The sequence below is a fragment of the Malania oleifera genome, chromosome 2 (assembly GCF_029873635.1).
Source record: "Malania oleifera isolate guangnan ecotype guangnan chromosome 2, ASM2987363v1, whole genome shotgun sequence".
Classification (NCBI taxonomy): Eukaryota; Viridiplantae; Streptophyta; class Magnoliopsida; order Santalales; family Ximeniaceae; genus Malania; species Malania oleifera.
The window spans coordinates 97,575,433-97,591,203 of NC_080418.1; the positions used below are offsets into that span (position 1 = coordinate 97,575,433).

The window sequence follows — 15,771 nt, forward strand, 5'->3', positions numbered from 1 at the left end:
AGAGAGAGAGAGAGAGAGAGAGAGAGAGAGAGGCAATTGACCAATTGAATTAGCACTAGGCTAATTAGCCTGTTCTGTTCCTACGAATATGGAAAAAACATATAAACATTTTTTTGCAAGTCAAACTAAGAGTTACAATTAGCCCTTAAACCTGCCCTTATTGAAACACAATTCAGTGAGCCGACTTATTGAAATGTATTCTTGGCATAAATAAAATTTCCTTAATTATTGACTCTTTATTATAGTTGACATCATTTCTTTACTTCCTTCCAAGCAAGTTGTTTTTAGAATTCTTATGCAGTCAACTCTATGGCCAATTTGGATTGTGGGAGAGATATCTTACTTTGTGTTCGAGGTGAGGCATGCCTAGTTCACCCAAGTTCTTCACCTTATTTGAGTTTGTGCCCTATTTGGGCAAGGATGTGTGTCTTTCGATGATGGATTATGTTTTCTTGGGTGACACTAAATTCGCCCCTACATGACTAACTACGTAAGGCGATAATTGCCTAGCATTCTTGACATATTTCCCTCTTCTTTGCCTTACTCGGGTTATTGCTTGTTCTTGGATAGCCAATTGGTGCAAGGTGATACTACCCTAGGCAAACATGGTTCATTTTTCATTCCCGTTTGCTCTCATTTTTGGTATGCTGCTAGTTGGTCACATCATTTTAGGGGAATTGCACATAGATTGCACAAAAAGGAGGAGAAAAAAAGGAGGGCGCAAATTAACATAGGAAGAATCTCAAAAGCACAATAAGGTGTTTTGATAGATTGCATAATTAAGGAATAACTAAGCAGGTCAAAAGTTACATAAGATCATATAAGTTGGTTTCTCATTTAAGAAAACATCAATTAGATACAAGTAGCGTGTCTTCATAATGAAAAACAACAATTTTAGGCTTATGATAGTTAAGAGATCGACAAGAATCATAAAGGTTTGATAGCATCATTCACATAAATGAAAGAACTTAAAAAAAAATGTTCACATTCATAAAACAAGCAACAACTCAGGATAAATATTCTTATTGAAAAGGAAAATAGAAAGTGTAAGCTTAAAAACCGTAGAATTCTCTCACACCCAAGTACACACGAGAGACTTCGTCCATCCACTCCATTCATTATCGCATACTACCTCATATCTTATTTTGACTTATGATGCAAAATTGATTTCCCCAGTCATTGTCGAAAATAGATTGAGCCGCCAATCCTCTTGTAGCATCGTACTACCTCACTGTTGAAATTTATCCATAAAATAAGTGAATTTTACTGTCAACAAATGAATTAAAATTACATTTCTGCTGTTTTTGATGATAATTTGATAAACCCATTGTTTACATTTTTGCCCTTTTTAATGGCAAATTGATAAACCCATTTGTCTACTGAATATATAATTTAAATATAAAATTGAAGGGTTGGTAGTAAATTGAGAGTGGGGAAATTGGCTGTTTTAATTCGTGCAGAGACTTGTACCCGGTCAAACCATACCATATACGTTCTACCATAGACGAAGAAGAGCAAGAGCAAACAAAGGAAAGGATGGTGGGAAAGGCGAAAGGAAACAGAGTTAAAAAAAAAAAAAAGAAAAAAAGAAAAGAAAAGGAACGAACAAAACAGGGGGAAAGGCCAAAAAGCCCTACACTCGAAGGCAGTCCTCGTCTTGCTTCTTCCCTCCCCCCTCCCTCTTCCTCTTCTCACTTCGCATAGATCGTTTGAAAACCCCTAAAAAAAGCAATCATAGTTTTGTCGATTTTCCTTCTTCTTATTCGTTTCTTCTGTCGTCCAATCTCTCGCCCCTGTAATCACCATATTATTCTCCTTCTGTTGTTCTGTTCGTCTCTTCATTTCTCAACATCTCTCCTTCTCCGTACTGTCACATACACGCAGCTGTGGTTTGTGCTTCTGTGGCCTGTGAAGATGAGCAGTGGGGTTAGGGTTTCGATTCCCAGCAGTGTGCGGAAGACGATCCAGAATTTAAAGGAGATCACGGGCAATCACAGTGAAGAGGAGATTTATGCAATGCTTAAAGAATGCTCCATGGATCCCAATGAGACTGTTCAGAAGCTCCTCCTTCAAGGTACTCCTTTTTGTGATTGCTTTGGGGAGCTACAACTTGGCTCGTTCCTGTTTGATCAGTGATTTAATTATCTCCACTTACGATCAATCTTCTCCATTTCCCTCTTCCCTGTATAAAAATGACTTGGTTCGGTGTTCATCCTTTTTAGGGGTTTCGTTTAATTAATTTTTGTTATGTTGGATGGTGTACACGCGGGTTTTGAGCTGGGCGTTTTCATATTTTCTCTGATGGGTTTTTATTATTGCCTTTTTAAGTGTTGGTGAGTTTTTAATTCTATCTTGTTCCTTCCAGAAATGAAAGCTTTGGATTTTTTCCCCATGCGGTTTGTAGAAATTATGGAGGATTTATATTCACCGGATGTTGTTGCACGATCTGGACTATGGAGGCTTAATTCTTAATTTGAGTTTGGTTTATTTACACTCCAGCTCTAGGGCTGTGGTCCAGATGAGTAGCTTTTAGTGCTCACTTTTAGTCTTTTTTTTTTTTCTTTCTTTTGTTTTGTTTTGGGAGTGGGGTTGGGGGGGAGGGGGGGGGGGTGTGAGATATTGGGTAGGTGAGCGGGCAGGATTTATGGGTTTGGTTTGTTTTTTGTTCATGGTGTTAGATTCATCAATAGTCCCTTAAGCAGAGAACGTGCAGGACAGAAGGAATTGATTATTGCGAGACTGGCTAATACTTTACTTTCTGGTGATTCTATTGAACTCTAAAGTCAATAATGCTATTTTTCACAGTGTGATTGGTTTTGTGGTACGTTCTGGATTATATTGACTTTCAGTATACAAACAAGATTTTTGTTGTTTGACATCAACTGACCTAGTTGAACAACCCTGATGCAACTAGGCCATAGTTGCTCAAATCTTCTTCAAGCTTATGCCATTTTGTGCTTTACCTAGTTTACACTTTTGTTCATAATTAACTTTTCAATTGTGATTCATGGCTCTGATTCTTTATTGGGATTTTGATTTTGAAATTGATGAACTGTATGGGATCAAACACTTATTTCCACTTAAAATATTCACAACCTTAATATTCTGTTGCATCTGGAATCTGGATATACATTGTAGTTATTTAAAGAGATTGCTTCTTCAATAGTTTTTTATTTTTTGGTGCTTAATCGGAAACTTATCGCTTTTAAGCACAGTTGCACCTAATAATAAATGTCTATGCATGCTTCCAAATTCTGAATATTTGATGTTTAGGCTTGTTAATGGAGTTTCCAAAACCTTATCAACTGTAATGGAGATATTGTGAAACCTAAAATATAAAATTTTTGTAACTTATTATAGATGCTTTGATGCAGTCGTTGAACATTTTTCTTTTATTTGTCATATGAGTTATTCAATCATTTCCATGGAAGCAAGGATATCAGTTTTTTTGTTCTCTGGTTTTTCATGTTTAAATCTTCATTATTTTTATCTTGGCTTGTAAGTTTGCGTTTGTGTTTATTATTCTAATGGATGCTATTTAAAATATCTTATTAATCTGGAAATTTGTGGTCAGTTTGGTGATATAACTAGCATATGCTATGATTTTTTCAGATACATTCCACGAGGTCAAAAGGAAACGTGATAGGAGAAGAGAGGTAAATATTTTAAAAATTTTTCATGAGTTAATGAGATCCACATTTTTTAATTAGTTGAAGAGATTTGTAGGCGAGATGGTTCTAGATGGTGTAGTTTCTAGCAGCATACAATCCAGGTTGCCACTATTCGATTTCTTTCTTGCAAAGTATGTGCAAATATAATGCCGTCCGTGCTTCAATTTTTATGATGTAAAATGCCATGGGCTGCACTATTGTGCCTTTTAATTTCTCATTATTTTTTTCTCTCTTGTCCTTTTTACTGGATCCCTATATTTCTCATTTTAGCTATTACCAAATAGGTTTTCTGGGGGGTTCTGTTTGAGGGGTTGTGCGCTTTATTTTATTTTTCATTTTATTTAGGTGATAGTGGTAATCTTTACATAAATCTGCTAAAGTATAAGGAGACTGATTATGGCTGTGGTTGTGGACTTGATTGTAAAGAAATGGAGAGAGAAGTGTAAATAGGCTACTCCTTTACTCTTATCATTTTCAATTATTGGTTGAAAGTGTCACGTTGTCATTTTCACGGTGCAATTTTTCCACACGAAAATAAATAACCTGACAAGTCTTTGTTATTTTTGCACGTACATAGTCAAATTCAGATTTTTGCTTCAGTTTGATTTAAGTTATTTATTTATTTATTTATTTGTATTCTTGCAGAATTTAAACAATAAAGAGTCTGCAGAGTCAAGGTTGAGACCTGGAATGCAGGGGCGTGGTAATAGGGGAGGGCGTGGCAATTATTTAAATCGTTTCACATCTCACGGTAAGTCGCTATTTTTTGAATAATAGTCGGTTCTAAACCACTATCATATGAATTTTCTTTACCATTCTAATGTACAAGATTTATGGTATTGACTATACTTGTTTCATTTGTTGAACATGATTATTTGGAATGCCTTCTTAGCATCACTGTTGATAGCTTCACTTTGACTAGTACTACCTTGTGCTATAGAGCTTTTAGCAACATGTTGTTAATGCATAATAGATTTTGGTGATCCATGTCTCTAAGTTGAGTGGCTTCCCCATGTTCTTGGTGGTGTTGAGTTATCACTTTTTATCCAACTTCTTTTAAGTTTCATGGATGCCATTAATAAAGGAATAATTGCTTCACTCTGTCTCTTAAGATCAAATTGTGCTGGGTTTGTATTGCAATTGTGTTGTAGATTTGTTGCACATCAGCCCCTTCTGTCTATTGGTAGCTCTTTAGCTGTTTTTTTTTTTTTCTTTCTATTTGTTACTTGTCAGCTATTTTTGTCTCATTTATTTCCTTTGCTAGATGCTGGTGGTAGCAGGAATTCTGCTTCTGGAAAGCAAAATGGAAACAATCAAGGGTCAGAGAAGGGTGTTGTTTTCTCATCTTTGCCAACTTCTCAAGAGACAAAAAACAAAGAAACAAATCCTGTGGCTAGGTGATTACTAGCTTGTAAAAAATTGTGCTCCTTTTTGTTATTGAATTGCAGTATCATCCAATTGTATTGTTCTTGTTGAGTCCAGTTGATCCCGTAATGATTATGAAGAATAGTTATTAAATTGTATTATATTTTGCAGCTCTGTAGCTGTTATGGCCAATGGTCCGGTTGATGTGACTTGTGAGAGTACTGATGCAGTGCATGCTTCCCATTCTTCTGCAAGAAGTGCTGGCAAGCAGCCTGATGTTACTTCAGCTGTTGATGTTAGTAAGTTGGGAGGTGCACCACCTCCTCCCCCCCATATGGATTCAAATAAAAACACCTCAATTGGGTTTGGTAGTGGGGAAACACATGAGCAGCCAACAGTCAGCTCTAGTAATTCGTCGGCTTCTCTGACTCCAGCGTCATCATCAGCAGTCTGTTTCTCTTCTTCAGATCCAGTCCTGGTGCCATCTCATGATACACGGTTCCCTGGTGCAGTGGGTGCAATAAAACGTGAGGTGGGGAGTCAACGAGCTCCTGTTGAGCCAAATGCAATTGCACCTTCTGAGAGCAAATTAGCGGCTGGTGAGCACTTTGTAGATTATATTCTGTTAACTGGTAATTTTCTTATGACATAATGAACCCATTTTTTTGTCTCCTTTGGGTCATTGAATGAAATAGCAGATTCTGAGATTGGGAGTGAGTTCATGCAAGGAAAGATGCCGGGCAAACCTCAGGGAGATGGGAAGAATCAGGCCATTGAGTCTGCACAACCTTTACCTTCATCAACACATGGTGGCTCTTCTGGTAGACCCTTATCTAGTTATAGTAGCCGCTCGCAACAAGTAATTGGCTCTCAGAAAGGTGTTTATTCTGTCTTTGATTTTTTGATTTCTTTAGTAATGCAATTCATACAAAATCTTTAATTTATTTTTATGAAAAATGCACTGATGAGTTTTTGCAAAGAGATGCATACCTCCCTTGAAATTTAAAAAATTACACTGACCTGCCTGCATATTTGATTGTAATGGCATCTATTACTCCTCCATAATGTAACCTGTGATGGATTAAACTGAAAAAATGACGTCTTTTTTCTTATTTATCTGAATGCCTTTTTACCCTCATTGAGGTTTTTAATACAATTTTTTGAATTCTCTTCTTTTCCCTTATCAATTTATCTTCATTTGTTGAGGACTTCATTTTCCTCTTCATACGAAAGTTGCGTAAATCCAGCTTCTCATTTTGATTATGTTGATAACTAGGCGATTAATAGCTTACTAATGAAAGCATTGACTTGAAGATCCTCTTCGTTTTATTCTTTGCTGTGTTCAGATATTTCCAAGCATCATCCTCCTCAACTTGGCTCATAGCACTACCCTCTCACTGTCACCTCTCTATTTATCTCTCATTTTCCCCCTCCCATTTGTCCTCTTCTTCTCCATTACCTCCCCTGGCAGTATAAGAGAGAGTTTTTTGACCTAAACAAAGCACAATAAAAGAGGGCAAGCTGACAGGCAGCGATAAAACCCAGAAGAATCTAAATAAATGAGTCTAGGAAGGAAGCTAAGAACACCAATCTGTCCCAAAGCAAACAAGGCTGAGTTGTATGACCCTTGAAATGCTCTTGCAGAAGAGTTCAAAGGATAGTGAAAACCGCACCGCCCCATCACATGTGATCGTTTCTGCTTGAGCAAAAACCCAATGCCTAATGAGCAACAGATCTGCTTTCCAAGGTACCATTCAGGCTTCATCAAAGCAAGAGAATAGAGCATTATGGAGATGAGTTGCTACTTGATAGTGGAGGAAAAGATGAACATTCGGCTTGTTGGATTCATGGACCATCAAGTATGTGTTAGGACTGAGAGACATCTAGGGCCTTCTTGTCCATACCAAATCACGCGTATTAATCCTGTTTAGAGTCACACTCCGGATGAAGGTCCGTTTTTGCAGAGGAACCTTAGCCTTTCAAATGATGTGGTGCTAAGGGAAAAAGATTTGGAAAAGGGGTTTTTAAGTGCTGTAAGGAATATTTTTAACAGACCCTGAAGAATCATCCTCCAACAAGAAAAAACAACTAATGGGTGTATTGTAAAGATAAGAAAGCTTAAATAACTGAAGCACCACTAGCTCCAAAGAACATTCTCCCAAAACCAAACCCTTGTACCATTACTCATCTTGGAGTGCATTAGAGAAAGGAGCTGACATGCCATCTCGAAAGCAAACATCCAGGGGCATGTGTGAAAAATAATGCTATTTCTAGACACCATCTATTTCATCTACTCTTGATCACCTTGTGGCTAGGGAGCTACCTTTCAAGGGGAACTTCCACAACCATTTACTTATTAGGTAGATATTTTTGGATACCACATCACTGAGCGTCACACCTCTTCTAATCTGGGTCTTCTTACAACCTTCAGGTTGATTTATGCTCCTCATAACCTAACGAAAGGAAACTGCGCATCACCCTCTCAAGAGTCTTGGCAAGATTCAAAGGCATGCATAGGGATTGGGTGTGATGGTAGGTCTTTGTGTTGGGAGGGAGGAAGTGAGGTGTCTCACCTTTAGTTTGCTAATGATACTATGTTGTTTCTTGCGGACAATGTTGCAAAATGCGTAAAAAGTCATTATTTTTTTAAACATTTTGGGTTTGAAGATCAACTTGTCCAAGTGTGGGGTGGCTGGAGTCAATTTGGCCAGTAGGGATTATAGAACTGTCAGGTTGTGTTTCCCTTGAGTGGTTGTTTTCTTATCTTGTTCTCTCTCTTAGGGGCACTCCAAACTCCATGGCTTTTGGGATCTCGTGGTCAAGAGGGTGGGTAGGAGACTAGAGGGGTGGAAGAGGGCATATTTGTCTCTTGGGGGTTTGCGGCATTCTTACTAGTGCACCACTTGCCAACACCCCTCCCATTGTCTTCTTCAATCCCAATTTTCCCCTCCCCCATAACTTCTCTTTCTTAAGTTCTTCGATTTTGGTTGAGTTTGGTGACTATGGCAATGATGGCTTTGACCGGACTCATGAGAATCTTTATGGGAAAGAGATTAGATACAAAGATATGGGGTTTGGTGGTTTGGTTTGGTTGAACGTGATTGTTGTATGATCGTGGTAGCTTGAGGATTTGTTTTGTGCATATGATGACTGAATTAGGTCGTCACAATTTATGGTGGTCACATGACCATGATAATGATGGATCATTTAAATCTTAATGTTGGGGAGTTTTATGGGTGGGATTGTTGAATTAATAGGTGGTGATTTTAGGTGGCAAACCTCATTAATTAAGATTTTAGCGTATACTGAAATACATTTATGTAGCCAAGCAAAGGGACCTCATTACCAACTCAGGCCGAGTTGGTGGCATTGGGGCTGTGGCTATCAACCAAGCAGACTGAACTTGTTACCAATTGAAACACCTCTGTCTCTGTCTCTGTCTCTCCATCTAATAATTTCATGAGTAAGTGTACTGCTTGCAAAACCTTGAGGGTATTGATGAGATGGTCATTCTATCTCCCACAATGGGTTTGAAGATAGATGATTGACAACCATGAGTCTGTGGTGGGGTTGTGATATCCAGAGGAAGAAGAGGGAGAAGATGGAGATAGGGCTGGTGTTATGCACTGATTATGGACTGGTGGTGCCATGGATGGACGGTTCTTTCTACCTCTCTCTTTGCTACGCAGTTTCTTGCCAGAAAAAAATGATGGAAGGGCAACCAAGGTGTTTGAGGTCATCAGAACTATGTTTTTTAATATTAGCAAAATGTTCAAAAAATAATTTAGGAGAGGATGACACTATGGAAATGTGGTATTTTTCTAGTGTTGTGGGGATTCTGGTTGGAGCATAATGCACATATGTTTTTGGGGACAAAATTGAATTGGCAACTGGTTTGGGAGAAGATTCCTTACCTGCCCTCTTTATGGTGTGTTGGGTTTGGTTGCTTTAAGGGTGTTAGTTTTTCAAACAGCGAGATTGGAGGAATCTTCTGCTCTGAATTTTATGTTTTTTTTTCCCCTTTTTTTTTCCATTTTTTGTTTTATTAGTTAGTTTTTTTTTTTTTTTTGTTTTTTCTAGATTTTTCCAGGATTTTGATGGGAGAAAGTCCTTTTCTTCTTTTTGTAAATTCTCATCTAATCAAAGAAATCTCTTCTTTTTCGTTATTGAAAAAACAAAAGCTAACATCAATTATTTGATGTTACGTTCGAGGGAGGTCATTGGGATTTTTGAAATGTTGAGGGAGAAGAGATTGCAGCTCTACTTCGCCTTACAGAGCAAATTGCTTATATGTATGAGTTTCAGGAGAGTTTTCAGGGGCTATGGTTGATTATAAAGCCATTGGGCAGATTGAAGTTTTGTTCATTGGATTGGGAGCTCCTTTCTTTTTGTCTACGTGACAGAGCAGAGCCAGTTTAGTAGTTTTAAATACCCTTTTTTCATCTCTATATGTGGGGCATAGTTTCAAATGGGAAGCTACAAGTAGATATTTGTGCATGGGGAGGCAATAGCAAAAAAGTAATATATGTTTAACTCAAAGAGATAAGTAACTCTGCTCGATATATCAGCTTTGGCTTGTTTATTGATTTGGATGATGTTCAAGGTGCATTATTTATTTTTTCTTTATTTTATTTCTTTTCCTTTGGGTGCTGTTTCTGACTGTAGGTCCTAGTAAGGAGTGGAAACCGAAACCAGTGAACCCTGCTCAAGGGACTAAAACAACTGTTGCATCTGATGAGGTTCTCACTACATTAGTGGAGGCTGACGTCCATTCACATCCTGTTTCGAGTGTCCTTGATTCAGAAGCAGCAACTTCAGAAGTGCAGAAGAAGCTGGAGGAGTTGCACTTTCCAGATCGGCAACGCCTGGATCAGCAAAATGTCATCATTCCAAACCACATACATGTCCCTGAATCTGAAAGATACAAGTTAAGTTTTGGAAGTATTGATGCTTGGTTTGGAATAAGCACAAGCTATGTTAATGGTCCTGAGAGTGACCAAAGCTCCACACCTCGATCTGAAACTTCACAGGGGATTGAAGAAACTGTGGAGGGACAATCCTTGAGGTTTGTAAAAATTTTCTTCTCTTTTAAAGATTTGCTTTTATTTTAATGCTGAGTGTCTAGGTCTATGGTGGTAAAAAAACTTGGTTCACTTCTTATTTATTTTTGATTTTTGATTGGGCATTGAGAAGCAAAATTTTGCTTGCCTATATCTATTATTAGTACTCTTCTATAGATGGTGATGATGATGATGATGATGATGATGATGATGAAGGGGGTCTTTTAGCTGAGTTTTTAGTTAATATGTTGCAGTCTAGTAGATCAGAAGAATTGTTAGCTGATGCTGAGTTGCGACAAGATATAAGCAATGTTTTAAATTTCAAATTTAGATTAATTTTGGAAGCTTAAAAATTATAGAAATTTCAATGTCAATTTCGTTATTAATATTATTATTATTATTTTTGATAGAAACATCATCATTTTTATTGTTATTGTTATTTTTATAGCAAAAGAAAATTCACTAAGAGGGTGGAAGAGTACAAAAGTTAATAGAGGACAAAGTGTCCTCAAGACTAATATAAGAAATAATATATAAAATGTAAAAATTAATAATAAATTTTTTTTTTTTTTAATAGTGATCTTCAATTAATATAAATTCAATTTATAAATTGACAAACATGTCATAAAGTATGGAAACACATTTATTCCTAAAAGGGTTAATGAAATGTAGCTGGAAACACATTGATGCCTGAAAGGGTGAATGAAATGCTGCTGTCAATATATAATCTCAGTATCTCCTAATTTGTAAACTTGTTTTTTTTCAAAAATCTTAATGCTATTATTCCTATTCTTGTTTTGTAATTATGTATGTATATGTATGTGTGTATGTATTAATGCAAAAGGAAGATATGTTAAGAGGAGGAGGTTACCTAGTAATAAATTGGTAAATGCTAGAAGCCAATTTGTAATAAAACCTGTATACAGTGTTTTAGTTATGAGGGATTCTTTGTCATCCCTCTTGCATCATTCTTTTCCATTAAGAAAAAATTCTTTTCAAACCTATTTTTTGGCATGTGCATAGGGGACATTATGCACCAACAAAATTGACTAATTAAATTAGCAAGAAATTGTATGAACTAATGCTCATGATTTTGTTATCTCTAAAGATATATATGTATAGACATATATATACAGGGACACAAAAGAAAAAAGCCTACTTATTTAGAATTTCTTGGAGGATCAGTTCCTATTGTTAACAGCCAAGTAAATTGTTCCTATGATCCTGTCCTATTATACTCGCATTTAGGTGTTTAGTGAACAGAATGACAATTCACATTGTGTTTGAATATATGTCTATCTTCTCATAAATAATTTAACACTACCTAATGACAATTCACATTCTGTTTGAATATATGTTTACCTTCTCATAAATAATTTAACACTACCTATTTTCAAGATAGTTACTAATAAATATCTTAGGCATCAAGAGCTTTTTGTTGCAGAAATTGTTGTAGAAAATTCTCCTCTCTTTAATTACACAACCTCAAAGCCAAAAACCTTATTATGAAGAGATTTGTACAGAAAATTTAGTTAAGTACAGACAAAGTGCAATGGGTGCCATCAATTTAGTTGAGGTGAGCGAAAGAAATAAAATTCGATGATTTGTTGTAGATTATAATAAATTGAATGACAGTTTATTTGATTTCTTGAATGGAAAAATAAAATCCCAGAAAACAATTTATGCTTTAGTTTGAATTCAATCCTATTACAGAGGTAGAAGGGTTACAGCTGAGGCATTTATTATAATCTCCTCCAACTCCCAGAACTCCAAGAAAAATGTTGTGCTAGTGACACAGGATTCCTCCCCCCCCCCCCCCCAATCTGCCTATTCAGTGCACATGTTTTAGTTGTAGGTTTATGATGTATCAAAACTTTGTTTTGTATTTTTATAATTTAGGGGGATTGCTTTTTATTTAACTGAAGGGTCTATAATATATTAGGTTTATGTTGTGGAAATGGCAGGTAGAATTTTTGGAAACCAAATCACAATTTCCTTCTTTCTTCCTCCTGCATTTAGCATCGCTCCTTCTTCCTCTCATCCTCCCTTTCTCTTAATTAACAAACCAACAAATATACACTAGGGTTTCGGAAATATCATTATGAAAAACTAACTTTAGACAGGGCTGCTGGTGTGCTACGCAGTACAACTAATATTCATTTGAAATTTCACATTTGAAAGTCTGATCTTTAAGCTCAACAATGGATATATAACTGTACCCATCACAAACAACAAAATATGAATTAATTGCAAGCATGCCATGTAGGGGTGAGCATAATTCGGGGAAACCCGAATTAACCAACCAATTTTGGTCGGTTTGGTTCAGTTGTGGATGTACCAAATTTCGGCTAATCGGTTCGGTTAAAAGAAATTTTAATTCGGTTAACCGAATTACCTGAAATAATAATGAATTAAAATTTAAATATAAACTAATAATATATATATATATATGCGGAATGGGGGAAAGGCAGAGGCGGTTTTATTAACTGTGTCTTTGTGCCTACATTGTTCTTGCCTCCAGAAATTTGTTGTCCAAAGGCTGGCCTGCAAAATAAATGCACCACATATCCATGCCCTGGTGGACCGGTGGTGGCACAATGCCACCTGAATGGAAAATCTAGAAATAATCTCTGGCTAGTTAATTGATGGGATATTGGGATCTGATGCAAGAAGGAACTTATTCTTTGTGATGAATGTTCCAATAACATAGCTAGATCATTTCCCACAAATGAAAGCCATGACATGATGAGGTCATGTCCATTGCTTTCTTAGAATTATGGAATTGAGTTGTAGTAACCATGGTTTTAAATAAAGGCCGCGACCGTTACGTAACGCCGTTACGTAAAGGTTTTTTGGGTTACCGATACTGTTACACACCGCGAAATCGGTGGGAAGAAAAATCACGGCCGTAGCGGCCGTTACGGACCGCGACCGTCACATAAAGGCCGCTACGACCGTTACGTAACCGCTACAGGACTGTTACACCAAAAAAATATTTTATTTTTTACTTTTTCTTCTCACTTTTTCTCTCTCTTTCATATATCATTCTCAATATACCAAGTGGCAAGAGGGGGAAAAAATTATAATGAGGATGACAATGATACAAAATTTACTTTTTCTTTAAATACTCACAATAGATGCATTAATTAACAATTTCAAAATACTAACTTGTTAGGAATTTTTTTTTTACTAATATTAGTAATGTGATATTTATGTTCTTTATTTTTCAACTTCAACCTTTTTTCTTTTCTAACTATTTTATATTTATATTATTCGTATGTCTTATGTGTCTAATAGATTAATGGAGTGTATAATGTATTTTATTTTATTAATTCATTTAGCACACATAAGAATTTATCACAGATAAGAACAATGAGAAGTATAAATACGCACACACACGTAATTTTCTATCAATGATGGTTTAAAACAAATGTAAACTTGTTGCCCTTACCAAATAACTTAGTTAGTCGAACTAAAGGGTCCAAAATACACTAAAACCCTTTCTAAGAATGGCCAAAAGCTTAAAACATGCAAGTACGCTAATATGCACAAGGTTGTGCGTGCTTCAAAAAAATTCACAGCCGTTACACCCGCTTCCCGTTATGTAACACCCGCTACTCCTGCTTCCCGTTACACCTGTTACCGTTACGTTACGCTACCCGCTACCGCGATTTAAAACCATGGTAGTAACTCCACTGGAAGTCACCAGGGGGAATGCATTCAGTTTCTATGACTGCATATCATCTGGACAACAGGATTTATAATTTCCACTTTTATAGATTAATAGTAAAATATTATTTTTTATTAATAAAATTAATAGATGCAAAATATTTTTTTTTAATAAAATTAATAAATGAGCTGCAGATTTGGTAAAAAAGTTATAATTATAATATATTTTTAATAATTAATTTAAAATAAATTCGGTTAACCGAATTACCCGAAAAGGTAATTCGGTTGGGTGAGATTCGGTTAACATCCCTTATTCGGTTGGTTCGGTTAATAAAAAACATTAACCAAAAATTTTGGTTAATTTGGTTAATTAACCAAATTTGACCGAACCGACCGTTTGCTCACCTCTAATGCCATGCAAACATAAAATAGTAGGAATCAAAGCTTCCTGTGCTGTTTGTCCCTGACTCGACTTAGGGTGAGCTTGGCCCCATATTTGGATAAACTTCTCCTTTAAAAGAAAAAGTTGGGTATAACATGTTTGATAAATAGCTTTTTCAGTTTTAAAAAGTTGGTTTGTAGCTTTCTGAGAACTTTTAAAAATTACAGATTTGAAGCTTTTGAAAGCTAAAAGCTAGCTTTTTGCTAACAAATTATTCTATTTCATGAGCATCCTTGTTTTCCTTTTTTGGTTAACATTAATATGCACTAATTATATTCCCCAAAGGACATTCATTTTGGTCATTTAACACATCTTCGCGCACCTTACAACTTTTTTACTGAACACTTAGGAACAACCTTTTTTTTTTTTTTGACAACTCTTCCACATGGGGCCCAATTAAATTTTACAACAACCTCAATCAGCTTCTTTTCTTCTGTTCCTTTTTAAAAAATTCCTTTTGAAAGCCTGGGGGGAGGGGGACAAAGCCTTATGAATCTACTAATAAGCCCAATTTTTTCATGAGTCTACTTGTGAACTGCATTGTGAACTCATTGTACCCAAAATCTAAGACAACCTCTAAAATGTTCAATATAGGTTTTATCAAGCTGTAAATCATTATACCATGCAAAATCATTGCACAAATGTTTTATATTATCAAAATACCATGAAATATGTGAATAGTACCTAATTCACTAAAATAGAACATCTCACAATCAGGTAATGCTCTTCAAAACCACACAGCACTTCCAGAAGTTTCTGGAAATGAGCAGAAACAGGGAAGCATTGCTTTTCATTGTCACTGCCCTTTATACTTTTGCACTTCCAGTTGTCAGTTGGAAATGTCACCACCACCATTGAAACCTGAACCCTGACTGACCCAACCCCAAAATTTTATTGCCATCCAATGGCCAGGGAGCCCTCATGCCACCGCTGCTCCAAGATGTCAGTTTTTTTTTTGTTGCACCATCCTGGAAAGTTGGCAACAGTGGCTCACAAGCCTCACAAATCAGCATTCTCTTGTGTGATTTACGTCTGACTTATTCTTGTTCTTCTTGACTCACCATAGATCGACCCAACTGTGGTTTTTTATTGTACTTTGTGATACTTTGATACTGCAAGATTTGGATTGCAGTGTACAATATACATTTTGGAGGAGAAATTAGTTTTGTGAGCACCAATATTAAGATTTATTGCTGTAGAACAGTTTTCATTTTTTATTTATGGATTTTTCAAAATTATTACAAAAAAGAAAACTTTTTTGTTTCCAGGTAGTATTTGGGTTTATAGATTTTGGGGCTTGGGTTTGGAATTGTGTGGATTTTGAAGAAGCTCAATGCATAATCCAGCCAAATCAAAGTCCAAGATCTGAATCCCATGTTCTAGTATATAAAGGAAGAAGTTAAAAATCTAGAAAACACTAAAAAGATGTTTTCCAACTTTTTCATGTTAATCTAGAATATGGAAAACAAGGTGATGATTTTTTCTTTTTAAATTTTTTGAAAAATTAGAAATGGAAAATAAAACTATGAAAAATTAAAAATGGAAAATAAAACTATTTCCACAG

General features: G+C 36.1%; 1 protein-coding gene across 2 annotated transcripts in view; it reads left to right on the forward strand.

Annotated features, from left to right (window-relative positions):
* Window positions 1-1,555: 1,555 nt before the first annotated feature.
* Window positions 1,556-15,771, forward strand: part of LOC131149197 (GBF-interacting protein 1-like) — a 34,451-nt gene continuing 20,235 nt past the window's right edge. The window contains exons 1-7 of one of the 2 annotated variants that reach the window (XM_058099436.1): window positions 1,556-2,074; window positions 3,613-3,656; window positions 4,317-4,422; window positions 4,936-5,068; window positions 5,208-5,635; window positions 5,735-5,914; window positions 9,702-10,101. In XM_058099436.1, coding sequence (XP_057955419.1) covers window positions 1,915-2,074; window positions 3,613-3,656; window positions 4,317-4,422; window positions 4,936-5,068; window positions 5,208-5,635; window positions 5,735-5,914; window positions 9,702-10,101 — 1,451 coding nt within the window. In that variant the 5' untranslated portion in view covers window positions 1,556-1,914. Of the gene's footprint in view, window positions 2,075-3,612; window positions 3,657-4,316; window positions 4,423-4,935; window positions 5,069-5,207; window positions 5,636-5,731; window positions 5,915-9,701; window positions 10,102-15,771 lie in introns of both variants that reach the window. The other variant, XM_058099435.1, reaches the window with a different exon arrangement.